The 27,889-nt window shown below is 48.4% G+C and overlaps 1 protein-coding gene across 1 annotated transcript; it reads right to left on the bottom strand.

The window, feature by feature from the left end:
- Positions 1 to 506: 506 nt before the first annotated feature.
- LOC309340944 (short transient receptor potential channel 2-like) lies at positions 507 to 26,199 on the bottom strand. The gene is made up of 13 exons (XM_081860215.1): positions 25,482 to 26,199; positions 21,581 to 22,273; positions 20,975 to 21,187; positions 18,200 to 18,364; positions 17,740 to 17,914; positions 14,627 to 14,827; positions 12,396 to 12,558; positions 11,680 to 11,772; positions 9,484 to 9,676; positions 6,534 to 6,661; positions 5,414 to 5,483; positions 2,690 to 2,822; positions 507 to 977 (listed from the first exon to the last, which is right to left on the bottom strand). Exons 1-13 carry the CDS (start codon positions 25,506 to 25,508, stop codon positions 529 to 531), a joined length of 2,703 nt encoding a protein of 900 aa, XP_081716341.1. The 5' UTR covers positions 25,509 to 26,199; the 3' UTR covers positions 507 to 528.
- Positions 26,200 to 27,889: the final 1,690 nt, after the last annotated feature.

Below are 27,889 nucleotides of genomic sequence, written 5' to 3'. Positions count from 1 at the left end.
CCACCAGAGCACAATTTCTGTTCTCATCCTGAAGCAAAGTTCTTAACCCGAGGTACTATTTCTGGGTTAGCGGAGTCTGTAACCTGAAGTGTATGTAACCTGAAGCGTATGTAACCAAAGGTACCACTGTAGCTCTTCACAGTCTTCCCGTTCTGCTCATAGCTGTCAACTTTCGGATTTGAAAATAAGGGATCAGCAGCCTCACCAGTCCCACGGAAAGTCTACGGGATATCTAACAATCCGGGATAGCAGCAGGAAGCAGTGGGAAACAGCACTGAAATAAGGGAATTTCCCGCAAAAAAAGGGAAGGTTCACAGCTATGGTTCTGCTCAGTAAAGAGCCCTCATGCCAGATAAGTGAAATACATATTCTCTCGCTTGGCAAAGGATGTTGGCTTAAGAAAGGACACTGTGTTGCCCCTTGGACATGTCAGAAACAGGGCAGACTCTACAAGCACGACTCCTCCCTAGGCTGCTATGGAAACGCCACCCTCTACAGTGGATCCCTCGTCTTTGGAGAGAAGACAGATCAAGTCTCTGGCTCTCCTACAGGGTTCTCTTCAATTGCCACCTCTACTTCCACCTGGGGTGGCCTCTCCTCAGCTTCCACCTCCAGCGGCCTCTCCTCAGCCTCCACCCCAGGATGTCTCTCCTCCGCTTCCACCTGCAGCGGCCCTTCCTCAGCTTCCTCCTGTCCCTCAGAGAGTTCCTGAGGCAACGGCGTTGCGTCCTCGTTGGCAACGGCGCCATCCTGGGGCAAGGCCGCGTCCGTGGGGGCTGCCTGCACAGAGCCGCCTGCTCCATTGTCGTAGCTCTGGAAGCTGCTGCGCACCTTCATGATGTACTTGTGAAGGACACTGGTCCCGTTCAAGGGGTTGTCCGCCGTGCCGTTGTCGGCCACGGTGTGGCGCAGCTGCTTCATGTCGGAGAGGAGGCGCAGCACAGACTTGTTCAGCTCTGTCAGGCGGTTCCCCAGATCTGTGGGCAAAAAGTGCAGGATGTGATCCATGAGAGGCAGTCAGGTACAACATTCCTTGTTATGCTAGAGAAGACATTTGATGGAATGTTTGGTCCAGCCAGACGAAACTTCCTTGTTCCTCCTGGCTGGAGCATCCTTCCTTTCGCATGTGATAGAAGGTGGGCGTGACCTAACCTGTCCAGGTAACAAAAGGACGAGTCACGCAGCACACCTCTCTCTTTTTCACTTCCTTCTTCGTTTGACCAGCTTCTAGCTAGGACTGCTCTGCCAGCTCTCAGCTAGCAGAAGCACTGGGATTATTCCCCATATGGGGTAGATCCACATGTACATATTTGTAACTAAGTCTGCCTTCAGGAATCCAGCTGTAAACTGATGTGAGTAAACTTCTTTTATTGACTTTGAATAAGAGTGTCGCGTCTTTCACTGGCGGAGGAATGGGTGTGTGGAGGGAGCAGCTCACCCCCGGCATCATTATTCCAGTAGGGTGCCATCACAGCGCCCCTCCCAGACTCATGCTGCACCGCCCCCGCCCGCCCCCCCGTGCGCCAGGTGGCACATCACGCCCCAGAATGTGAGTCACACCCCTTCGGGAGGCGCGCCATGCCCTTGTGGGCAGCATACCATGCCCCCAGGATGCGTGCCATGCCCCCAGGGGGCGCCAGCCACACCCCGCCTGATCTCCACCCCCAGTAGTGGGGCAAGTAGTTTTGCCACTGGCGTCTTTATTCTTTTAAGAGGTATTCAAGTGAACTTACCAGGAACGTACAATTCAATCATAGACAGGCTGAATTGTATAATAGTGAGAGGCTCACACGAGCCTGCAACCAGCTCTCTGCTGTGCTTGTAAAAAGGGGGATGTAAACTCTGCTAAGTAAAGGAACTTGCAAGCGCAAAGTAGGAAGGATATTAATAAACAATATATCCTCTCCTGCCACCCTGAACATTCCCACAAAAAGGACACAAAAGAGGGAACCCTCGTGGGAGTGACATTCTGCCCAGGCCCCATGGAAATTCCAGTCACTTAGGAATCCTACTGCTTCCCCTCCTCTAGGCTTTGGAGACAGCTCCTCCATGAGGAGCACTAATCTGTAGGGATGTTTGATATTGTGGATTATCTACTGAGCCTTCATTCCGATTTGCTTGCAGGAAGGTTAGACGATGCTGCGTCAAAGCAAGCATCATCCCACACTTTCCAGGGCATTATGCCCACTACGTTCCTTAGGGCAAAAAGAGAGAGCATTTGGGGAAGTGGGTTTGTTGCGCAAGGCTGCCCAATCAGCTCTCAATGTGCAACCTGAATCTGGTTTTTCTGACTGAATCCCACCCAAAGTGGGAGAGACAGTAAGGCTTGAGGGGTAGCAAAGTATCAAGTTGTGGGGGCAACCGGGGTGGGGGCACCAAGAAGAACCAGGGTGGCTGCAGGAAGCAGGACAGATGGGTTGCAAAGCAGGGACCGTAGGGGCAATGGGGGTTGGAAGAGACAGAGGCCTCACAGAAAGAGATACGGGAACCGAGCAGAAAGGGAGCAGGGAACGCCCACCAGTTGGTTTGGACTCCCAGAACCTACACCAGAGCTGGCTGGGGCTGATGGAGCTGTGGTTGAGACAGCTGAGGGCACCCGGTTGCAGAGGTCTGGCAGGGAGGGTGGTGGGCAAGCCCTTCTGGACATGGCACCCCATCAGGATCCCCCTTCCGAGGCAACACTGCTTACCTTTCCTGCGGCTCTCCTCAAACTCCCGCCGGGCCGTGTCGATGTAGCGCTGCACCAGTGCCTTCAGCACTTGGCGCCGGTAGGCAGCGCGGCCTTCCATACGCTGGCCGCCCTCATCCGTGGAGGGGTTAGACTGGGGGGGAAGAAGGGCAGAGTCAGGGGGTGACAGGGTTCCCAAACGAAACATGGCAGAAGGGGGTCACACCTCCTGGAAGGGCCCTGGGGGGGAGGCCTACATCTGGAGGCTAGCAGGCAGGAGGTTGTGGCTGCAAAGCACTCTGCGCATGCTTCAGCGTGCCCAGAGAGGCATGGCTTCCAAAATAATTAGTCAAAAAACAAACAGATGCAATTATTTGAAAAGCAGTAGACAGCAGGACATTATAACCAAATACTTGCAGATTAAGTTACATCGTGCAAGAGAGTGTATTCAGAAAGAACTCATTCAGGTGTCCTACATGCCAGGAAACGAAATTCCTGCAGATCTGTTGTCTAAGGTTGTTAACAAAGAACAGCTTGAGGTTTGTGTACAGCGGCTGCAATTGGGTTGAACCACAGGTGATACAGGTTACACGGAAAGGGGGAGGATGTTATGCTATTCCGTTCCACCTTAGCAGATGTGTGGACTTGTTGTATGTCACCTGTCTATTTACATTCCAGCACAGCTTGCTGGGAACTTCCGTTTGTGTATAGCTTTTGCCTCATGCTTCCTGCTCTTAGACATGAAGGAGAGCAGACATGTTTTTCCCTTTGTCCTGATGCTGAATAAAATGCCTGTAAATACACTTTACACAGCCTCTATCTGCCCTTCTGTTGCGAAGAGTTCTTTTACTCTGCTGGCTTGCGTGCTCAGCTTCTGAAGGTTTCTGAAGCTCGAGTCGCAGTTACACGCTGATCCAAGGACTGGAGATCGTCCAGCTACCGGCCGGTGGGCTGGAGCTAATGGGGGGCCTGCCAATTGCCCCCGTTTCCTTGGACACATCCCAACAATTATGGCCCCAGGAGCGCACAGGCTTCTTGGTGCAGCACAGAAGCACTTGGCCTAACTGCTTTTAATTGATGCAACAGTCTTTTATAAATGTCATTGAATGGAGGAAAATGGGTTCAATAGGTAGTGCCTGGAGGGGTCAGGGGGAGGTATGGACCTTGTGGGATGTAAAACACAGGAGCAGTCAATGACAACATTCCTAGAGTGTATATGTTAGAACATGGGGAGGGATGTCTGTCCAGCAAGCAGGTAAACTTCCTGGGGACGGACTTCCTCCGCATGTGACCAGAGGTGGGTGTGGCCTCACCTGTGCAGGTAAATGATAAAAGCACAGGGCAGGCAGCCATCTCTCTCTCTCTGCCATCTTCCTTTGATGGGGAAACATCTAAGGATGCCTTCTTGGCTCTCAGCCAAGAGAGGACTACTATCTTCCTATAAGATAGATTCTGAGTGTATGTAACCTTTTTAAGCCTGTCTGCCTTCTGGGATCATATTGTGAACAGAACGTGAGTAAACTCTTTTATACTTTTATAAAGACTGTGTCGTGTCTTGTATTTTAAGAGGGAACAAAAGGGGAAATTACCAGAGTAATTATTATAGAGGTTCTAGCGAACCTGTGCAGGCGTTACCGTTGCGAACTTAAAGGGGAATGTCTATAAACTCTGCTGATATTTTGGGAACTTGTTAGCACAAGTTGGATAAGGATATAATTAGTCAATATATCCTCTCCTGCACCCCAGAACATTCCCACAGACCTGACCTCCTGGCAACAGAGTTGCTGCCGTTTACTGGGAGGAAGAGTGCAAGGGGCAAGACAATGGGGAGGTCATTCCTGTGCAAATTCACCAGCAGGAGCCCCCCCACACACACACAGTGCAGAGGTGAGTCCACCGCTGGGAGGTCAGGTCAGCCACCCTAACCCAAGGTCCATTGTTGTCAATTCAAGAGGGCCCGTGATGTCATCAGTGTAATAATAAAATTTAAGGTCTTATATATATAAATAACAAATGCTCATAAATGTACCAACCAAGCACATACATAGATCAGCACAGGAAGACCGACCTGAAACCATTTTTACTCCCAAGCTGACCAAATGTTTTTCTGCAAGGAGGGAGGAAAAAACCTTCCTTGTTACAGGAATTGGGGAATCAAAGGAATGGCCAGACTACCAGGAAAGGCAATCAGATAAGGCATTATCAGATAACCTGGCAGACAGGAAAAACAACAGCACTCAAATTTCTGTTGTAGACCACCTTTTCTGTGATGTATGTATGATGTATGGAGGGGTGGTCTTGAGCTCCAGGGCAGGGAATTTAAAATGTCTTTATAAGGCCTTGCGCGCCATTGTTCTGGGTTCCTCCTCCTTTTCTGCGTGTGAGGGGAGTACCCTGTTGCAACTGATCAATAAAGATCAGACTTACTAGCTGCTTTGCTTCTCAATATTCTCTGGTTGGCCTCTGTTATTTTCTTCTACCAATAGGGAACCCACGTAAGGACTCTATATGGGCTCTTGGATACCCCATAAGGGAAAAAGGGCAAATTTTGTTTACAACATCAGGGATGCAGGACTCCCACACGACCCTCTCAACTGCTACTGCCAAGAGGCACTCGTGGGGCGGGGAATGGGCATCTCTCCCCCAATCTCCCCAAAAGTTTAGGAAGGGAGCGTGACAACCTACTGCAAGCAGAGTCTTTGGTGCAAGGAACACCCCCTTGAAACAGCCACAAAGGGAACTTACGATGGTTGAGATGGGGGGGTATTTCTGCTGGCGCTTTGGTTTGTAACAGCACAGGAAGCGGAAGAGGCCCCTGGGAGAAGATGGGGGAAGAAAGAGGTGAGCCGAGAGGCCCGTGAGCAAGGCTGACTGTAATATTTATTATTATTAAAAATAAATTTAACTAAATTTACATACTGTTTATTTGAAAAAATATATATCCTGTTTTGCAAAAGAGAAACTATTCATCAAGATATTTCAATAACAGCCAGGATTAAAAACATACTCAGCATCAAAATATAAACAAAATCAGAAATCTTTTTTATTGATTTTATTGACTTATTGAATTTATATACCTCCCTATACCTGGGGGTCTCAGGTTGGTTCACAGAATAAAATCAAGATAAAAAACCCACAAAATACCTAATAAAAAATAAAAACAGTAACCCAATATGCCCCCCCCCAAAACCATTTTAAAAGGGAATAAGATCTTGAAAGCATTAAACATAATAAAAGTTCATTTTAAAATAACATGACTGAATAACCTTGCCTGGGGGGGGAGAAGTTTGGGGTGGGTTCCAGAAATAATGCAATGATGGCGCCCTGCTATTATGGGCTGTCACATTCAAGGACTGGTTCCCGGCAAATGCAGGATAATGATAATGATAATGATGATGATGATGATGATAATAATAATAATAATAATAATTTATTTACACCCCACCCATCTGTCTGGGTTTCCCCAGCCACTCTGGAAGGCTTTCAACAGAATATTAAAATACAATAGTCTATTAAACATTAAAAGCTTCCCTAAACAGGGCTACCTTCAGATGTCTTCTAAAATTCTGGTAGTTGTTGTTCTCTTTGATGGGAGGGCGTTCCACAGGGCTGGCGCCACCACCGAGAAGGCCCTCTGCCTGGTTCCCTGTGACTTGGCTTCTCACAGCGAGGGAACCGCCAGAAGGCCCTCGGAGCTGGAACTCAGTGTCCGGACAGAACGATGGGGCATTGTGCTTGTAAAAGCAAAAGTTTTGCAGAGTCTGCCAATCTTTAAACCAGTCCTCTGCTGCCAAAGGCTAAGTTTAACCCAGAACTACCAGAGTCTCCCCACCTCAAAGGTCCCAGGAGCAGCCTGACAAATTACCTGACGGCGTAGAAGATGGACTTTGGTGACGGGATGATGTTGAAGGGCACCGGCAGCGTCAAGCCTTCTCTGAAGAAAGACAAGTAGAGCTTGGAGCGGGCAAACTTCCACTCCACGTCAGCATCGTTCTGAAGAGCACAGGAGAGAAGAGGCAGCAAGGAAGACTCTGGTAAATACGAGGGGAGCTCTTTATTTATCTAGAGCATCTTTGCCCTGCTCTTCAGCCCCACAAAAAGTCTCCCAGGGGACCTTACAGAAGATCAATAGAACTATCAAGACTATCAAGTACTTTCTGAGAATCCTAAGGAAAAACTATCTTCCGCAGAAACTGCTGCTTGCCTTCTATCACTGTGCCATTGAGAGCGTGCTCACTTATGGCTTATGTGTGTGGTATGGAAGCTGTACTACCCAGGACAGGATGGGGTTGTGCAGAGTTGTTAAGGCAGCAGAGAGCATTGTTGGCTGCCCACTCTCCACCTTAGAGCAGATTTATGCCACAAGGTGCCAGAGGAAGGCACTGGACATAGTAAAAGATCCATCACATCCTGGTCACTGTCTCTTCGAGCTCCTGCCGTCAGGACGGAGATACAGGACGATGAAGACAAGAACGAGCCGTCTCAAGAACAGCTTCTTCTCCAGAGCGATCTCGGCCCTGAATGGGAAACCTGGACTTTGAAAGTCATCTAATCTTCCTTGCTGTATTATACTGTATTGTTTTAATTAGTGTTTTTATCGTTGTTCTGATTTTGTGTGGAGTGCCCTACCTGGGTGGATGGAGCAGCCAAGTAATTTTCGTTGTCCCCGAGAGGGGGCAATGACAATAAAGATTATTATTATTATTATTATTATTATTATTATTATTATTATTATTAGAAACAAGACAGTGCTTGCCCGCAGGAATGTGAGAATAGAAGAAGCTAGGGTATCCCTAAAAATATAACAATATCAATAAATGCTGATTGGTTCCACACACAAAAATCCTGTTACAAAGACCTGCCTAAACTATGTAGTTTTCCAAAAACCAAAAGCATCTGAAATATAGCAGGGATGGTTTCTGGTGAACCTCTACTGGCAGGGAGTTCCACAGGGCACTAAAGTGATGGCCAACGAAATGTCAGAGGGTTGCAGGGAACCATCAAACCCATTAGAGGATCGTGGTGATCTCAGTTTAGAACATTGAATCACTCTAAAGCCACTTTTGGCCTGAGTTGTTTAGGGCTTTGTGAACTAACACAAGTACTTTGAAATTGGCCCAGTAGCAAATTGACAATCGGCCTGGCTCTCTCAGCGGTGGAGTAGCACGTTGCCAGCGATTAGATCCTGTAAGCAGTCTAGCTGCTGCAATTTGCACGCGCTGAAGCTTCTGTTGTTGTTTTTTTATAGAATATTTATTAAAGTTTTCAAAAATAATACAATGTAAAATAAAAAGGAAAAATAACAAAAATACAAAAATAAAAACAATTAAAAACACATAGAATTTCCATTACTTATTTTCTTTTAACTTATTTTCCAGACCACCTCATACCTCCCTTTTTTGTATTCCAATTCAAATTTAGTTCAGCAAATCCTCACCATTAGTTTTTACTTATTTCTAAACCTTTTTTTCATATTCTCTTAAGCATTACAGCTAGAAACCACTTAATTTCTGTCCAACATCTTTCTAACATTCATTAATTTTACAATATTTCTGCAAGTAGTCTTTAAATTTCTTCCAGTCTTCTTCCGCCGACTCTTCTCCCTGGTCTCGGATTCTGCCAGTCATTTCTGCCAGTCCCATATAGTCCATCACCTTCATCTGCCATTCTTCCTGGGTGGGTAGAGCTTCTGGACCCAACACAGGGGCAGCCCCATGGAAAGTGTGTTTCAGTAACCAAGTCTTCAGGTCACCAATGCAAGGACCACCGTGGTTAAGCTGGCACAGCCCAGGAATGGCTGAAGATGATGTATACTAGGGGTGGCATACATAGCCAGGATTCGGGTAGAAATCACTGAAGTGCCTGGGGAAATCCGTACATATATGCTGGAATCCGTACCCCATGCTGGAAGTGTAGATTTTGGCGTATTTCCTTAAAAATAGCTCGAAACTTCATTATTATTTTTGTGTGATTTTTTTGTGTGTCCAGATTTTTCACTTTTGGAAATATGGCAGCCCTAACTTATACCAGGTGGTGCTGTGGGTTAAACCACTGAGCCTAGGACTTGCTAACCAGAAGGTTGGCGGTTCGAATCCCCGCCATGGGGTGAGCTCCCATTGCTCGGTCCCTGCTCCTGCCAACCTAGCAGTTCGAAAGCACGTCAAAGTGCAAGTAGATAAATAGGTACCGCTCCGGCGGGAAGGTAAATGGCGTTTCCATGCGCTGCTCTGGTTCACCAGAAGCCGCTTAGTCATGCTGGCCACATGACCCGGAAGCTGTACACCGGCTTCCTCGGCCAATAAAGCAAGATGAGCGCCGCAACCCCAGAGTCAGTCACGACTGGACCTAATGGTCCGGAGTCCCTTTACCTTTACTTTAACTTATACCAAGTCTGACCAATAGCAGGAAAGGGCCATTACTGCTGGTGGATATGAAATTAGAGATGTTTGGAGAATTCCATCAAAAATGGAAATCCCTGCCGTTCGCATACCTGCCAGTAGCCTGAAAATGTTACAGGCGTGATTATTTACAGCACTGACACTTCCCTTCCTTTGAAATATATCAAATAATGAAGGAATGTAAGTTTCAGACACAGCAGATAGCAGGACGAACAACACAGGGTTTAGTGGAAGCTGAACTGTAGCGGAACAGAACTGATTTTGACAAATGCCGAATAGGAGAGAAATCACAGCCTCCTTACATCCCTAGCGGCAAGTGGGGCATTCACCTGTCCCTTTGTACCCCCCAGTCCCGTTCCAGTGCACCTTAAAGGCCACCTCTCAATCCCCTCCCCCACCCCCGGCAGCAGCACTCACCTCAATTTTCTGGAAGCAGTTGGTGATCATGGCGATGAGCATGTTGAGGAGGACGACCACCATGACGATGGTGAAGACCCCGTACAGCACCCTCCCCACCAGCTGAGCCATGAGGAACTGGGGCATGTCCACCACATCGTGCTCTTCCATCCCAAGCATGGTCCAGAAGAGGAACTGGAATGTCTCGTTGAAGCTGCAGGGGAGAAGGGATAGCAAGCTGAAAGAGCTGGGGCAGGGGGCGGGTGACTCCTCCCTACAGCGTTGCTTCTTTACTGCATTTGTATTGTGATAATAATTTTAAGGTCTTAGACATATAATGTTGTTGTTATTGTTTAGTCGTTTAGTCGTGTCCGACTCTTCGTGACCCCATGGACCAGAGCACGCCAGGCCCTCCTGTCTTCCACTGCCTCCCACAGTTTGCTCAAACTCATGCTGGTAGCTTCGAGAACACTGTCCAACCATCTCGTCCTCTGTCGTCTCCTTCTCCTTGTCCCCTCCATCTTTCCCAGCATCAGCGCCTTTTCCAGGGAGTCTTCTCTTCTCATGAGGTGGCCAAAGTCTTGGAGCCTCAGCTTCAGGATCTGTCCTTCCAGTGAGCACTCAGGGCTGATTTCCTTAAGAATGGATCGGTTTGTTCTTCTTGCAGTCCATGGGACTCTCAAGAGTCTCCTCCAGCACCAGAATTCAAAAGCATCAATTCTTGGGCGATCAGCCTTCTTGATGGTCCAGCTCTCACTTCCATACATCACTACTGGGAAAACCATGGCTTTAACTATACGGACCTTTGTTGGTAAGAGACATCACCTTACCAACAAAGGTACCAACAAAGACATATAATAAATGTTCATAAATGTACCAACCAAGCACGTACATAGATCAATCAGTGCAGGAAGACTGACCTGAAACCAATTTGACTCCCAAACTGACCAAATGTTTTCTCTGCAAGGAGGGAGGGGCTCAGGGAGCCTTCCCATTGTCTCAGGAATTGAGTAATCACCATTTCAAAGGGTGACAGACTATCAGGAAAGGCAATCAGATAAGGCATTATCAGAAAACCTGCCAGACAGGAAAAACAACAACACTCAAATTTCTGTTGTAGACCACCTTTTCTGTGATGTATGTATGATGTATGGAGGGGTGGTCTGGAGCTCCAGGGCAAAGAACTTAAAATGTCTATATAAGGGCAGGCACACCTTTGTTCGGGTTCCTCCTCCTTTCCTGAGTGTGAGGGAAGCACCCTGTTGCAACAGATCAATAAAGATTAGGCTTACTAGCTGCTTTGCTTCTCAATATTCTCTGGTTGGTTTCTGTTATTTTCTCCTACCGATAGAGAACCTACAAAAGGACTCTATATGGGCTCTCGGGAACCCCATAAGGGAAAAGCAGCAGGTTTTTTCTTATAACGTTCAGAAAACCTCTTTATTCAATATTTATTCAACATGCATCCTGATCTACTTGCTCAAAGCTTATGTGGAAGTTTGATTATATCCAGTCTTTGCTGAGCGTTCCTTTTTATTTGTTGATTATGGCATGCTTATAGGAGAATGAGCATCCCGATTTGCTTGTGGGGTGTTTACGTGTCTTCCTGTTAATCATTCATTCATCCCACATGTTTCAATGCATTCTGCTATCACATTCCAGACTGTGGATTTGTCGCACTAGAACAACAGAGCTCCTGAATTCATTTTAATTCTGCAAACCTAAAGTTCCAGCACACGCTCAAATACTTCTTGAAAAATACTAATAGCCTGGGGGGGCACCCACAGGTGATTCGCCTCTGGCAAAGTTTTGCGATTTGCACGTGGTGGTGGCACTGACATTTGATTCTGGATTTTCTCCTGAGACCAAAAAAAGAAGGACTGCAGCCAACCTTGTTTTTCGACTACAGTCGTACTGTGGAAATCGAACGGAATCCATTCCGCAAGTCCATTTGACTTCCAAAACATTCGAAAACCAAACTGCGACTTCTGATTGGCTGCAGGAATCTCCTGCAGCTAATCGGAAGCCACAGAAGCCCCGTCGGATGTTCGGCTTCCAAAAATAGTTTGCAAACCGGAACAGTCACTTCCGGGTTTGCGGCGTTCGGGAGCCAAAACATCTGGGAACTAAGTTGTTTGGCTTCCAAGGTGTGACTGTATACTGATTTCGTGTGAGCTGATTGTGCTTTCTGTAGAAAGTACAAGCAGGTTGGCGTACCTCCCCAGCTTTTCAGACTCTTGGTAGTGGACGTAGATGTTGTTCATCCCACACAAGAAAGCAGTCAAGATGATCATCATGATGAACATGAACCTAGAGAGGGGAAGAAGCACAAGGAACCCAAAAAGCTAATAAAAAGACCTAAAACCATCTAAAACAAAGTCAAGAAGAGTGGGTTTAAAATATGTATCTCGGGTGTCCATGGCCCAGGTCAAGAGGTGTTTCTTTAGCATATGATGGAAGCTATTCAATGAGGATACTAGACACACCTCCATGGGGAAGGAATTCCCTGGGGTAGAGTCTGCCCCAGATAAAGCCCTCTCCCAGGGTGCCAAACTTCTGAGGGCAATGGAACTACCAAGAGTGGCCTTTCTGCCCATCTTAATGGTAGGGGAGGAGGTGGTCTATCCTATACTTGGGGTCATTTGAGTCATTCAGGACAACTATCTCATGTCACAGACACAGGCTGCTGCCCCATTCCTCCCAGCTGGCCTTGAGCTTGCTACTCTGGCCTCCTTGCCAAAACAGGTCTCCGCTTCAAGGCAAGAACTAGTCATGTCCTATATTGGGACTGCATTCAGGGGCCAAGGTGATGCCCCAGAGACTTGGGAGACATGGGATTCACTGAGAGAGAAGGCTCAGTGCACTGCAGAGCCAACAAGGATGATGGCGGGGAAAGATCCTGATTCCCCTCCACACCCCACACCCCAAAAAACCTGATCATGTCATCAATCATCTTGCCAATGGAGATCTGCAGGGTCCCCAAGGTTTCGTGGGCGGGCAAGATGGAAGCCAGGCGGGTGAAGCTCAGCATGCTGGTCACGGCAAACAGCACCTCAGCGATGAACTGGGGGTCTTCAGTGTGCCACTCCTGACGGTCTGGGTCAGAAAGGGGAGGAAGGGTCAGAGAGAAGCAAGGGGCATCTGTGCTGGGTGTGTGGCGCACATTCTGCAAGACAGCTTCTCATGGGGCAAGGTTTATGTTGGTCACAGCCCTGTACCCATGTCTGAAGCCTTTACATTCCAAAGACTCTCTTCCGCAAGCTGGGACCCTCCAGACAATCTGAACTCCCATCAGCCCCAGTCCATTTATTATTATTATTATATTAAATATTTTTTTTCATTATCAATTAACCAAATTACAATGCCAATTCAAATACAAATCAACCACATAGCCAATTATAAAATGTACATGGCCCCCCATGCTTCAAGGTCTAATAATTCGGTTTAATTCTGCTTCCAAACTATTGCTCAGTCCAATTAGAATCCAGTCTTGATAAAATCCCTTATACCACAGCTACAATGATTTAACTTCAATTCGTATTAAGACATTTAATAATTTATAAGTTCGCTAGTGAAGTTCTCCTTTCTTCTTCCTGTGTGAGGTACAGTGGTACCTCTGGTTAAGAACTTAATTCGTTCCGGAGGTCCGTTCTTAACCTGAAACTGCTCTTAACCTGAAGCACCACTTTAGCTAATGGGGCCTCCCGCTGCCGCCGCACAATTTCTGTTCTCATCCTGAAGCAAAGTTCTTAGCCTGAGGTACTATTTCTAGGTTAGCGGAGTCTGTAACCTGAAGCATCTGTAACCTGAAGTATCTGTAACCTGAGGTACCACTGTATTAGTTTTAATCAATTGATCCTTTATGCCTAAAATTATTACTATGATATTTTCCTCACACAGTTCTGTTTGTCATTGCAATCCATATCTATACTCCCGACTCCCTTCATCTTCACTTGCTGTATGAATTATTAGTAGTAGTAGTACAGATCGTGAAGCTGAGGCTCCAGTACTTTGGCCACCTCATGAGAAGAGAAGACTCCCTGGAAAAGACCCTGATGTTGGGAAAGATGGAGGGCCCAAGGAGAAGGGGACGACAGAGGACAAGATGGTGGGACAGTGTTCTCGAAGCTACCAGCATGAGTTTGACCAAACTGCGGGAGGCAGTGGAAGACAGGAGTGCCTGGCATGCTCTGGTCCATGGGGTCACGAAGAGTTGGACACAACTAAAGGACTAAACAACAACAACAACAAAGGAGTATTCTCAGGGGGTTGCCAAGTCATTTATAAAGCCATTGGCTCCCCCCCCCACACACACATACAGTCCTTTAGATCAAATGAAGTCTTCTTTCCGATTTAAATCTGTACGGCCTTGTAGCTTTTCAATTCGGCAGTTTTTGATCTTGTCCCATCATTACCAGCAGGTGTCTGTACATTAATCCTAATTAAATTCTCAATGAACAGAAGAAACACTGCTTCTTAATGGCAGCATTGGAGGGTTACCAACAGTCGAAGTGCTTTTGCACTCAGTGCCTCCCTGCCTCCAGCACCATGTCAGAGAGAAAGCCAGGTATTATCTATCTATATCTATCTATCTATCTATATCTATCTATGTTCTATCGAACTCACAAGCCGATGCACCTATGGAGTCAGTGCCCAATGCAGAAGAAGGACACTGACAAACTGGAACGTGTCCAGAGGAGGGCAACCAAAATGGTCAAAGGCCTGGAAACGATGCCTTATGAGGAACGGCTAAGGGAGCTGGGCATGTTTAGCCTGGAGAAGAGGAGGTTAAGGGGTGATATGATAGCCATGTTCAAATATATCAAAGGATGTCACATAGAGGAGGGAGAAAGGTTGTTTTCTGCTGCTCCAGAGAAGTGGACACGGAGCAATGGATCCAAACTACAAGAAAGAAGATTCCACCTAAACATTAGGAAGAACTTCCTGACAGTAAGAGCTGTTTGACAGTGGAATTTGCTGCCAAGGAGTGTGGTGGAGTCTCCTTCTTTGGAGGTCTTTAAGCAGAGGCTTGACAACCATATGTCAGGAGTGCTCTGATGGTGTTTCCTGCTTGCCAGGGGGGTGGACTCGATGGCCCTTGTGGTCTCTTCCAACTCTAGGATTCTATGATTCTATGAGATCCCAGCTTGTGGGAGGTGCTCACCCGCTTTTGTGTAGTAACGGCATTCTGCAGACTCCTTGTTATCCAGACAGAAAACACGGCCCTGGAAGAATATCAGGAGCCTGAGGACAAAGGAGGCCAAGTACATGCTGAGCATGACAATGTCCAGGAAGTTCCACCAGTCCAAGAGGTAGCTGCGGAAGCCCTCGATCCAAACCTCTTTGCACTCAAACCAGAAGAAACCTGGAGGAGGAAAGCACAGGGGATCAAAACCCACCACTGGGCACAGCTGGAGGAGGGGCAACCTTGGCTGGTCATTGCCATGGCCCAGGGCTCTGGGTCCCCATCCTTGGGGGAAGAGGCCATGGGTTTAGGAGACATATTGGGCTGCGAGGAGGAGTGTGTGCCCTGGGAGCTAGTCTTTTGACATCTCGGGCTCCTCAGAAGTTCCAGCACCAGGTGGTCTGTGATGCCAGCCCCTCCCTGGCCTGAAGAGGAGACCATAGTGGAGACCCAGCCTCAAGAGCTCCTAAAACAGGCTGTCTTTTTCAGAGGCTTTGCCCAACACGGATGGATGCTCAGAGGAAGCTGGAGTCCTCTTTGAGGCTCCACCTGGGTTGTTCAGCTGCTGAAGCAACATTCAAGCCTGCCTTGTCCAACTTCCAGCCTAGGCTCCCCTGAAAACTTGCCTTTACAAAGGCATATCTATGAGCTGAAGAAGTTAAGGAATTCAAATAGTTTGGGAGCCTTAAGAGGGGTAATAAACCAAGATTTAGGGGTGAGCAGGTACCATTGCCCAAGACCATTTTCTGCTGCAAGTCCATCTCCTCTAGTTTACAGGTTACTGTTCTTTTAGCTGGAACTATGTCCTGCTCTAGTAATTTGGATGGGGAGATTCCCATTGCCGTAATTTTCAGCTGTAAATTTTTTACCCATGGGCTCTGGAAATCATCTCTCCACATACATTGTATCAAGTACAAGTTTGGGAGATTGTGCCATAGAGATAACCAGTGACAAAGTATGTGCTTCCACAGAGCATTTTCCAGGGATACAGTATTAAGTTCTATGCGTAACGCTGTATTACTTACACAGTTGGGCAGTTTCAATATCCCTCTTAAAAACTGATTTTGAATAACCTCCAGGTGAGATAGGTTGACAAAAGTCCCCCAAATTGAGATGGCATAAGCAATTGTCGGGATCACCTTGGCCTTGAAGACTTTCAACGCCGATGGGATATGAAGGGCCCCATCGGTGAAGAAGAACCGCAAGATCGCCAAGGAGATAGCTTTGGCTCTATTTGTAACATAAGCTACATGGGCCTTCCATCTAAGGTTATGTTGTAACCAAACTCCCAAATATTGGAATCTATAAACCTACCTTGCTTCTTTGCCTTTTTGGTTTTGACCTCTGCCTTGCCTGATATTGCTTATTTGGGATGACACTCTGCTTGGTCTGACTTTGCCCTGCTGGAACCTGACCTGACTCTGTTTCTTGAACCTGGAAGTGGTCCCGGTGGTATGTGAACTGGTGTCCCTGACTTGGCCAGAGCTCCATCACCCAGCTGGGACTACTGCCAGGGGCAGAACATCTGTCAACCTCTGATGCCTCTTCTCAATCTCTTTTTCTCCACTTAAGCTTACCCTCTTCGTCTCCGTTTGCCCATAATGCTAAGGTCACGGCTTCTTCAGACTAACGATGATTTGTCTGAATGGGAATACCCAGCCCTGAATGTGGGAACCCAGCCCAATCCATGACTTGTTTCCTGGCAGCAAGCCACAATGTGAAGTGATTTTTTGTTGGCCTATAAACCATAGCTTGTTAATCTGTGGCTTTTAAAATAATATTCATCAGCTGGTCTGTTCTGTGTGGCATACAGAAGGGATGTCCAACCGGTCGAAAGCGATCGACAGATTGATCCCTGGGTGATAGTGGTCGATCGCAGGCTCATTTTCCTCTGTGGGGGGGTGGAGGCGGACATCTGGCCCTACCCCCTCGCTCTGTCCTTCATTCGCGCACGATTGCAAAAACGCAAGACAAAGTTATCGCTGTGTGCTTTATTTTTTTGTGAGCGATTTATGGCCTAGCTCCTGCCCTCCAAAGCAAAATAACCTTGGCACCCCCTACAAGTTTTTTATTCTGGGAGTAGATTGCAGTCTCTTGGGAGTTGGACGTCCGTGGCATACAGGAATTGGGTCTTTGGGGGGGGTGACCTATCCTCTGCAACTTGAACCTGACACACATCAGGCAGGTGCCATTTCTTTTTTTTTTTTTCAGTGCCTGCTGAATGCTTTCCTTTTACAAGAAGAAGAAGAGGAGGAGGAGCAGTGTGGATTTGATATCCCGCCTTTCACTCCCCTTCAGGAGTCTCAAAGCGGCTCACATTCTCCTTTCCCTTCCTCCCCCACAACAAACACTCTGTGAGGTGAGTGGGGCTGAGAGACTTCAGAGAAGTGCGACTGGCCCAAGGTCACCCAGCAGCTGCATGTGGAGGAGTGGAGACGCAAACCCGGTTCACCAGATTACGAGTCCACCGCTTTTAACCACTACACCGCACTGGCTCTTTTAAGCGGAGATCTTTACCTGGACGACACATAATAGCCCACACAGAGTGTGGGACTGAGGGATCCGGGTGTCAGGAGCTTGTTCTACACTCGAGTAGGACCCTGGCAGAGACACATGCCCAACTGGCATGTTCCCTCCCTCCTGGACGATGGTTTGGGAGCTTCAAAAGCTTTCTTCAGCCCGAACATCACAGCAACCGATGCCAACAGACATCGGCACACTTAGGAATCCACAGAGTCTTCGCAGCTTGCGCGACAGACCTCAGCAACTCAGCATTTCGGCTAATCTACTTTATTTACATATAAACACACACGGAGCTCTGCAACATGGCTCCCTCTCTCTCTAGCATCAGACAGCAAAGAGACAAAGGACAATAGTTCTACTTCATGGAACACAGTGACACAAACAGCCGGTCTCCATCACTTGCCACTCTGTGGAGTCAAAACATATACAGACATGTGATAGACATCAATCCCATGACTGCAATCATGGAGCAGGAATTCTAACACAGGGTTGCCCTCAAGGTGGTAGTGGAGAATTATCTCCTGCCCACATCCTTGCCCTCCCCTGCCTGTCTGCCCTGGGCCACAGACCTGCCACCCATATCATGTGCAGCGACGTCTCCCACATGTCCTGGTTCCGCCCCGAAAAGGTCTCGCTGTTGTGCTCCAGCACCAGGGACTCTGCCAGCAGGAAGACCAGGAACCAGACATACGAGGCCGAATGCAGAAGGAACTTGATCACGGGGATCTTCAGCATTTTGCCAAACTGAGGAGGAATGAGAAAACACACAGCGAGTTGCACACAGTGTTTTAAAGAGGGGGCACACACACCATGGTCGTACATCAGCACCCCCAAAACCTGATGCCCCTAGGTGTTTTGGGAATTGTAGTCTAAATTTTAATGTATTTTTAATTTTAATGTATTTTAATCTTTTGTTGGAAGCCACCCAGATTGGCTGGGTTTCCCCAGCCAGATGGGCGGGGTATAAATAATAAAGCTGATCTGTCTGTTGTGGAGGCCAAGAAAGGAGCCCGGCCACGAACCCCTCACCTTGGATTTGGGGGCCACGTAGTAGACGAGGCACAGGAACGGCATCCCCATGAAGATGGAACAGGAGACAAAGACCTTCCAGAGCGAGGTGCTGCCTCTCCAGCTCTGAAGGCTCCCACACCAGATGGACGACAGCACTTGTTGGCAGATGGGGTGGGCGACAAACTGCGGGAAGGGGAATTGTCAGATTGCATTTCTTAGTGCAGAAAGTATTGATCTGATGTGCAGAGATCTCTCCTATTCTAATTCATTCTTTTTTTAAAAAAAAAAAGTATTCAATTCCCTTTTTCATTCATTACATACATCTCATATCCATGACATTTACTATGCATTCCTCCCTCCCTCCCCTCCTGGGCTTCCCCCAACTTCCGCTTCTGATTTGTTTCACCCACTTTGCTACCTCCTAAAAGAAAAATTACTGACAACATATTTATACAATAACATCTAACCTAAAAACATAAAGATGAAAGTAAGTACACAATATTTCTCTATCTTCTGCACATTTTCTAATACTAATGATGTGAATGTTTATTTAAATCCTGCCATCAAGTCTATAGACTTTCTTTGTTTCTGCAAATATGATATAAATGGTTCCCATTCTTTGTCAAAGTCACTGTTGTCTTTTTCTCGTAGTCTGTCTGTCATTTTTGGCAGTTTTGCAGAACTGGTGTATTCTAATTAATTCAAGAGGGTTCTGGCAGCTTCTCTGTGTGAAAGAAACAAGTAGAAGGTGCATCGTGTTTGGGTTATTCCTTCAGAGAAGCTGAGTACAGCTGGCTTAAACTGGTTCTCTTATCTCTTCTGTTAAGGTGATGCTGGTTTAAAAAGTAAGGCCAGAAGGAGCCTGGGTTTCACTTTCTCTTTCTATATCTTTTCCTTCTGGCGTGCTATTCTGAACACAGTATGCTTAGTGTTAAATTTTAGTGCCTTATTATAAGTTATTGTAAGTTTGTTAAGTCTGCTGCAACTGGATTTCGTATGGACAGGGCCAATCCTGAATGTATGGGATTTGGGACCATTATGCTCATTTGCCTTCAGTAGCAGTAAAGCTCTGCTAGATGAAATATAATTGCCTCTGGTCTGTTTTTTTTGGGGGGGGGGGAATCCTGCAACATGTTTTAAGTTTTTACTCTGCTAACTATACATTGGAGTTCTGCTCTGGATCAGTATATTGAGTAGAATTCATGACAGAAATAAGATGAAAAGGTCGCTCCTGGTTCAAAGCCAGGGGTAGGCAACCTAAGGCCTGGGGGCCAGATGCGGCCCAATTGCCTTCTCAATCCAGCCGGCAGACGGTCCAGGAATCAACGTGTTTTTACATGAGTAGAATGTGTCTTTTTATTTAAAATGCATCTCTGGGTTATTTGTGGGACATAGGAATTCGTTCATTAATTTATCCCCCAAAATATATTCCAGCCCACCACAAGGTCTGAGGGATGGTGGACCGGCCCATGGCTGAAAAAGGTTGCTGACCTGCTCAAAAAGCAAAGGCCTGCCTGGTGGTCTCAGGACTACCTGCCCCACTGCTGTTTAGGGTCTCATTAAGAATGGCTCTGAAAAACCCTTAATGGTTTACAGTGGTACCTCAGCTTAAGAACAGCCCTGTTTACGAACGATTCGGTTTACAAACTCCACAAAACCGGAAGTAGTGTCACGGTTTGTGAATTTTACCTCGGTCTAAGAACGGAAATCGAACAGTGGAAGGGCAGTGGTGGCGGGAGGCCTCATTAGGGAGAGCATGCCTTGGTTTAAGAACGGTTTCGGTTTAAGAACGGACTTCCAGAACGGATTAAGTTCGTAAACCTAGGTACCACTATATATGGCCGGTATAAGCGTGAGATGGACACAACACAAGAGGCAGGATGGACTTTTGAACAAGGTTGTTGGTTTATGAAAGGCAAGACAGACAGATATACTGGGGTCTTAAAGGTACAGTGGTGCCCCGCAAGACGAATGCCTCGCAAGACGGAAAACCTGCTAGACGAAAGGGTTTTCCGTTTTGGAGGCGCTTCGCAAAACGAATTTCCTATGGGCTTGCTTTGCAAGACGAAAATGTCTTGCGAGTTCCTGCGGGTTCCCCCCCCCCTTTCTAAGCCGCTAAGCCGCTTATCTGCTTATCCGTTAAGCCGATAGGCCGCTAAAAGCCGCTAATAGCGCTAATCCGCTAAGCCGTCAATGGGCTTGCTTCGCAAGACAAAAAAACCGCTAGACGAAGAGACTCGCGGAACGGATTCTTTTCATCTTGCGAGGCACCACTGTACTTGGGGCAGTTTCTGAAGACTTCTCCACTGTGGCCAACCAGATGAAACTAGGAAGCCATGAGAAGATTACAAGCAACAGCTCTCTCAAACCTGATTCCGCACATTTCGGCAACCCCTGTACTGGATCAGGCCGATGGCCCATCCAGCCCAGCATCCTGTTCTCACAGTGGCCAACCAGGTGGCCCCCAAGGAAAGTCCACAACCAGAACACAAGTGCCATGGCATCTTTGACAACGGAAAATGCTGCTGGCCATTGTGGCTGGCAGTATGTGAGACACCTCCAACCCACCGCAAGACCTTCCTTCCACCAGCAGCAGGCTTTGGTAATATGGTGCCCTGAGGACAAAATTTGGCGCCCTCCCCCCCCCTCCATTCTGTGCATACTCTCAAGCGTGCTACGTCATAGCTTTGCACCCTCTTGGCTCGGTGCCCTGTGCAGGAGAACGGTCCACACTGCCTTAAATCCAGCACTGCTCCCATCTGCCCCTGGACCATGTTCCTCTGACAAGCTCACCCGCTTCTGGTTGTAGTTGACAGCCAGGCGAAGCCTCGCCAAGTTGGGGATGCCCTCCTCGAAGGCCTGGTCATCAAAGTCCTCCTCTTCCTCGTCATTCGAGGAATCCGCAACATCATTCAAGACAGCCGTCACCTCGCTCTGGTTGCGGCACATTCCCAGCAGCTCAAAGGCAAACTCCTGGCACAGCTGCTCCAGGGCCAGGTACTCGGGCTGGACAGGGGGACAAGGACAAGGCAGGGTCAAGGAAGGAAGGGTCTGGCTCTGACTCGGAAGTGCAGCACAAGGGCCCAGCCCAATTCTGAAGAGAACGGCTTTTCTGTGTGCAGAATCTGAATTGCCCAGATGCACAGCGTGGTCTACATGGACTCCCCACCCCAACTCCTTCCTCTAAAAAGAGTTAGGCTTGTGATGTGAATATTGTGGAATTAAAAAGCAACATCAATGTCAGGGCTGAGGAACATCTGGTGGCCTTCCAGTTGTTGTTGGACTCCCAGCCCACATGGCCAATGTTCAGGGATGATGGGAGTTGTGGTCCACCAGTACCTGGAGGGCTGTAGATGTTCCCCACCTTGACCTACATGCTTGGTGTGGCAAGAGACAGACCTTGAATTCAGGCTCCTTCTTGGAGAGGCGCTTGAGCTCTCGGCTGAGCTTGAAGGCCGTCAACATGGCGTCTTCGCTGGCGATGGAGAGGTGCGCCCGGCTGGCGATGCCCTTGTAAGTGTTGATGCGAGAAAGCGAGAACTTGAGCAGGTCAAACTTGCGGCCGTTGGAGCACTCCAGGCAGGAGCACGAGACCTTGTGCGGCCCCGGGATGGCGTGGCCTTTCTTCATCAGCATGTCCACGATTTCGTAGAGGTCCTTCTCGCAAGCCAAGGTGAGGGGCGTCACGCCCGGGGCAAAGCGGGAGTTGTCGATGGAGTTGTCAAACAAGGCCGAGGAGAAGGACTTGATGTCCATCTTGCGGCCTTTCTCCTGGTCCAGGCGGTCCAGCAGCAGCTTGACCACGGTGGGCTGGTTGGTATCCACGGCAACCAGCAAGGCCTCATGGATCTGACGGAAGTCAAACTTGACAATGCGCAGCAGCGTCTTGGTGATCTCCTCGCCGCCCGTGCGGATGGCCAGGTTGAGAGCCTCTCGCCACGCCCGGTCCTCGGCCTCATCCAGCTGCCTCAGGATCCCGTCACTCACCTGCAGCAGCTGCTGGACCTTCACCAGCTGCCCGTCTTGGATGGCGTTGAGGAGGCCTTCCGGGAACTTCAACTTCTTGTTCACGATTTCTTTCCAGTCGGGTTGCTAGGGGGGTGGATGGAAAGACAACAAGGGTCAATCTCTTTTTTCCCCATTTATTTATTTATACTTTTCAAGTTTATACATTTCACTAATTTTATAGATTTCACTAATTTTACAATCATTTTGCCACTTTAAAACTTAACTTCCTTCACCCTCTTTCTGCGGTTTCTTAAATTTATTTTTAATATCTTCTGCATATCGAAATTAACTTAATTTGCTCATTTATTTCATCTTCTTTAAATATATAGAATATGTGAATTCTCTAATGTTATCTATTCCTTCAACCAACAAAGACAGGGAAAAACCTCCTCTTTCTTTCTATCAATATTATATTTTTTTATTCTCGGTTTTTTCCCTTGCCAAATATATTAAGAAATATATTTTTGCCATGCATTGAAACAATCTGTCTTGCCAATCACCGGAATTGATTGAAACAAAAATAACATTCTTGGTAACACAGTCATCTTTATAGTCAACACTCTACCTAATAGTGAAAGATTTTTAGCTCAAGACTACCACCCCCCAATACATCATACATACATCACTGAAGAGGCAGTCTGCAGCACAAAACCTGTCTGCCAGGTTACCTGAGAATGATCACTGACTGCATTATTTGGGCAGCCTGGTGATTCCTTTGTGATGATAAATACTCAGTTCCTGAATTCAGGTCACAGGCTCAGCCTATTCACACACAGATACGCCCTTTATGAGCACAGAGACAACTGGGAGTTTTTCCCATTTCCTTTGTCCTTGCAGAAAAACGTTTGAAGTCAATTTGGGAGAGGCAAAATGGTTTCAGGACTTTTCCTGTACTGATTCAGACATGTGGCTTATATATTCATGTATGTGTTTGCCTGCTACATTTATTTTATATCTTAGGCCTTATAATTCTCATAACACTGGGAAGGAGCAGGTCTGGAAGCAGAGGGGCTGAGGGATGAAGGCAGGAGCAGGGGGCTGGGTGAGGGGTGTCCTCACCCAGGGAACAAGGAAAAGAGGAGGTGGTCTAGCCCATGCTGCAACCCTGCCTGCATGGAAGGCCAGAGGGGACAAAGGCACTCACTTGGCCATTGCCCTCCCTGGCAGGAGCTGTTCTATTCAAACTCCCCCTGGGCAAAGCAACTCTATTATCGTCTTGGCCCGAATATAAGCCACACTTTTTTTCCAAATTCCCATTGTGCGGCTTATATTCGCCACCCTACAGTATTGCTGCTGAAACTGGTCCCACAAGGGCCGTCAGGGGTGCAGGACGGCACCCATCTCGACTGCATCTCCCAAGCCCACCCCCCCAAGCCATCGTAAGGAAGGGGGGAGGCCGCCAGCAAAGCAGCCCCACCCCCAGGAAGCAGCCTGGGAGCATGGGGCAATGGTGTGCAGCCCACCGGCCACTCCCAAGCCTCCCCCAGCGCTGGCTTGGGGAGGTAGTAGTGTTGGGAGGCGGGCTGCAAGAAGACCAAACCTCTCCATTCTGAAGGAAATCAGCCCTGAGTGCTCACTGGAAGGACAGATCCTGAAGCTGAGGCTCCAGTACTTTGGCCTCCTAATGAGAAGAGAAGACTCCCTGGAAAAGACCCTGATGTTGGGAAAGATGGAGGGCACAAGGAGAAGGGGACGGCAGAGGGCGAGATGGTTGGACAGTGTTCTCGAGGCAGTGGAAGACAGGAGTGCCTGGCGTGCTCTGGTCCAGGGGGTCACGAAGAGTCGGACACGACTAAACAACAACAAAACTGCCTTGGCTGATATAGAAAGGTAGCATACAATTTAAAAGTGAAAGGAAAAAACGTAACACGGCTCTCAGAAGGGACGGAAGCGTGGGGAAGAGGGTGGAGAGCAGAGCAGATGTTTGGAGATTTCACAGCGAGGGGAACTGATGCTGACATCTGGATCTTGAGTCAGACCTTTTCGGCACTTAGATGGCACTTAGAACAAACCTTTCCTGGACAGATGTCCAGCCTGCCAGCTAGGTGTTATCGGCACCCGGTTGGCAAAAGCTGCATTAGGGGGCCGTGTTTATTTGCTGCAATTGCTCGCATCACAAAAGGCGATGGAAAGAACCAACCTGGCCCAGGTGGTTTCCCTGCCTCCCCAGAGCCCCAACTCATTACCTCTTCTGTAATTAAGTCCCTTGCTTTCCAAGTGCCATTTCCACTTCCCCTCTTGGCTGCGCCCGATTGAATTCGCAAGCAGTTGCCTTGGCACAGGAGGGCCAAATGGATTTGAAAAAGAGTCCCCGGGGAAGCTGCTTGTTGAGGAAGAAGGCAAGGGGGGGGGGGGGCTTGCTGACAGCCACTCGGAAAAGGCCCAGGTAACAAAGCTAAGAAGGCTGCATCTGGAGTGGAGCACCTCCCTTGCTATCCGAAGAGGCCTGCAGGGTGCCCAAGAGGCATTATCCGGGTGAGGGATACCAAAGGATACAGAAGGTTGCCGCATCAGGGTTTGCATTGCTGCCGGCCATTTAGCACCCGAGAGTAAATGGCAGTGCAATGGAGAGGGAGCTTTAATGCAGGATGGCTAAAAAGCAAGGCTGAAGGACCTCTGTGACTCTCTCTCTTTTTTTAAAATATATATATATATATATATATTGAATGATTTTATACTACAAAAAATAATACAACCATACTACCACAAAATACAACTGAGAAATAAAAATTACGTACATCAATACTTTGGTATTTGTTATTTACCGTCTTGTTTCCTCTCAAACATCCCATACACACACACACACACACACACAATAATGATAATAATGAAAATAAATATTTTCCCCCTTTTATCTTACAAAATCTTTTCTTCAATTCTGACTTCCTTTCAAGTCCCATCGCATATGTTTTATCTTATAACTGAATGTGGATAACAATTAAGGATTTATTGCTTTCTGAATATATTGGAAATTTTATATAGAAAGGTTTATTGCTTTGTGCACATTCAAAGGACCTCTGTGACTCTCACCCAGAGCCCAAGGGCAGGAGGAGCCGGGCTTTGAAGCAGGAGCAGGAGAGACAGGAAAGGGAGCAACTAATTTTTGCTACAGAAACAACTGTGAGAATAAATCCTTGGATTGGCACCAAGGTCTGCAGTAGTGCAGTCCAGGAACTACAGGACAAGTAGTTCAGACAATCTTAGTAGAGAAGCAGACAGCAAGGAAGCATACATGTCTGTATGTACACACATGAAAAGTCTTGGGGAGCCCCCCTCCCCGCTCTGCACTCACCGCGATTCCATCGAACTCCAGGGCCATCTTGCCCAGGGCAGAAGTGCCAGCTCCTTACAGGTGTGTCTGGCAAAGGATGCTCCAGGTCCGTCTCCTTCCAGCAGAACGAAACCGGGGAAGGCCTGGCTGAAAAGGTGGCGTCCTGCTTCTCCTCCAGGCTTTCCTCTCCAGCCCTCTGCCTGTGTGGATCTCTTGTTTTTCCCTGGCAGGGGCAGGAGCACAGTGGGGCCCACCTGCCAACCCCCCAGGGGGCTGGGTTGCCACATGAACGCCATGGGCAGCCTCCAGCAAGGCCTCACCCTGCTCCCCCAGGAGCCTGGGCTGTTTGTCACCGCAGCCGGTTCCTGCTCTCAGCTCCCTCCTCCCTCCCTGCCTAGGCTCTCCCTTTGCACATCTGCCCTGCTAGCCCCCAGCCCCTTCCTTCTCTCAGGCCAACATGGAAAGGGACTGGGGTGGCAGAAAGGGGGACGGCTGGGGAATGGAGCCTTGAACAGAGGCGCAATTCTCTCCTTTTGTGATTTCCTTCCCAGGTAATTCACTGGGTGGGTTGAGGTCAATTCAGCTTCTGTTCAGTTTCCCCCGCCCCGCCCCCCAGTCATTTGGGGCTTGCTTTATTAAAGAGAGGGGCACAGGTGGCACTGTGGTATAAACCACTGAGCCTAGGACTTGCCGATCAGAAGGTCGGCGGTTCAAATCCCCGCGACGGGGTGAGCTCCCATTGCTCGGTCCCTGCTGCTGCCAACCTAGCAGTTCAAAAGCACGTCAAAGTGCAAGTAGATCAATAGGTACTGCTCTGGCGGGAAGGTAAACAGCGTTTCTGTGCACTGCTCTGGTTCGTCAGAAGCGGCTTAGTCATACTGCCCACATGACCCGGAAATACTGTCTGCGGACAAATGTCGGCTCCCTTGGCCAGTAAAGCGAGAGGAGCGCTGCAACCCCAGAGTCGGCCACGACTGGACCTAATCGTCAGGGGTCCTTTTACCTTTATTAAAGAGAAGAGTGTGTGCTTCATCAAGCACCATGGCTAGTGTTACAAGAATTCTAAGTTCTCAAACATAAAATAAATGCTCATAAGCGTACGAGGCAAGTATATAACCCACGTGTCTGAAATAGTACAGGAGAGCAGTCCTGAAGCCATTTTGACTCTCCCAAACCATTTTGACTCTCCCAAATTGACCTCAAATATTTCTCTGCAGAAGGAAGGAAATGGAAAAGCTTTCCCATTGTCTCTTGCTTAGCTGTGTGGAGGGCGTATGCGTATATGAACAGGGTGAGCCTGTGACCCGGTTTCAGGAATTAAAGTATTTGCCATCACAAAAGAATGGCCAGGCTGCCCAGGTAAAGCAATCAGTGACCATTATCAGGTATCCTGGCAGATTTCTGCTGTAGATGTGATGTATGTATGATGTTTTCGGGGGTGGTCCTGAGCGACAGGGTGGGCAAATTCAAAAGCCTATATAGGGGCTGGCGCACCATTGTTCTGGGTCCCTCCTGCCTCCTGCGTGTGGCAGTGAGCTCCCTGCTGCAACAGTTAATAAAGATCAGGCTTATTAGCTGCCTTGCTTCTCAATATACCGTATATACTCAAGTATAAGCCGACCCGAATATAAGCCGAGGCACCTACCATATTTTTCGCCTAATAGGACGCACTTTTTCCCCTCCAAAAATGAAGGGGAAATGTGTGTGCGTCCTATGGGGCGAATGCAGGCTTTCGCTGAAGCCTGGAGAGCGAGAGGGGTCGATGCGCACCGACCCCTCTCGCTCTGCAGGCTTTGCGGACCTCTCCCGCTGCTTGCGGAGAGTTGCCTGCATGCAGAAGCCTGCGCGCGCTGAGCTCAGCGCATCCAGGCTTTGCGGACCTCTCTGCAAGCCGTGAGAGCCAGCGCTGGGCTCCCACGGCTTGCAGAGAGCTGCCTGTTTGGGGCCTGGGGCGGGGGAAGCTCAGGCCTCCCCCACCCCAGCCCCGCGTCTGGGGGGGGGGAAATAATTTTTCCCCTTTATTTCCCCCCCCAAAAACTAGGTGCGCCTTATGGGATGGTGCGTCCTATAGGGTGAAAAATAGGGTAATTTTAGCACAAAAAACTGGGAAAACTTATTTTCCACACCACAAACCTGGCGGTGGCTGCAGCAGCGGAGGGAGAACACCGCCACCGCCACCGCCACCGCCACCGGCAAAGGCGGAGGAAGAGGAAGGAGCAGCCCGAAAGGTCTCCTTTTGGGCTGCTCATCCCTCCTCCACTGCCTCTGCCGCTCGCAAGAGCGGGCATAGGAGCCGCAGTTGGGAGAGGCACAGTGCAGCGTAGTGTCTCTCCCAACGGCGGCTCCTATGCCTGCCCTTGTGAGAGGCGGGCGGGCGGCAGCAGGACCAGCGGCGAGAAAGGGCTCCTTTCAGGCCACTCATCCCTCTG

Source organism: Podarcis erhardii, assembly GCF_964252035.2.
Source record: "Podarcis erhardii genome assembly, chromosome: 4".
Lineage (NCBI taxonomy): Eukaryota > Metazoa > Chordata > Lepidosauria > Squamata > Lacertidae > Podarcis > Podarcis erhardii.
Note: the sequence above shows the minus strand (reverse complement) of the source record. Positions and strands in the feature narration are given on the sequence as shown.

What these genes read in the sequence shown, in the direction of transcription:
- LOC309340944 (XM_081860215.1), bottom strand. Translation starts at nt 25,508, where the DNA reads ATGGCCCTGGAGTTCGATGGAATCGCG. An exon ending in TCAACTACAACCAGAAGCGG is followed by an intron (nt 18,365 to 20,974) that starts GTGAGCTTGTCA and finishes CCCTTCCCGCAG; the next exon opens with TTTGTCGCCCACCCCATCTG. An exon ending in ACCCCCCCATCTCAACCATC is followed by an intron (nt 2,823 to 5,413) that starts GTAAGTTCCCTT and finishes CTTCCCCCCCAG; the next exon opens with TCTAACCCCTCCACGGATGA.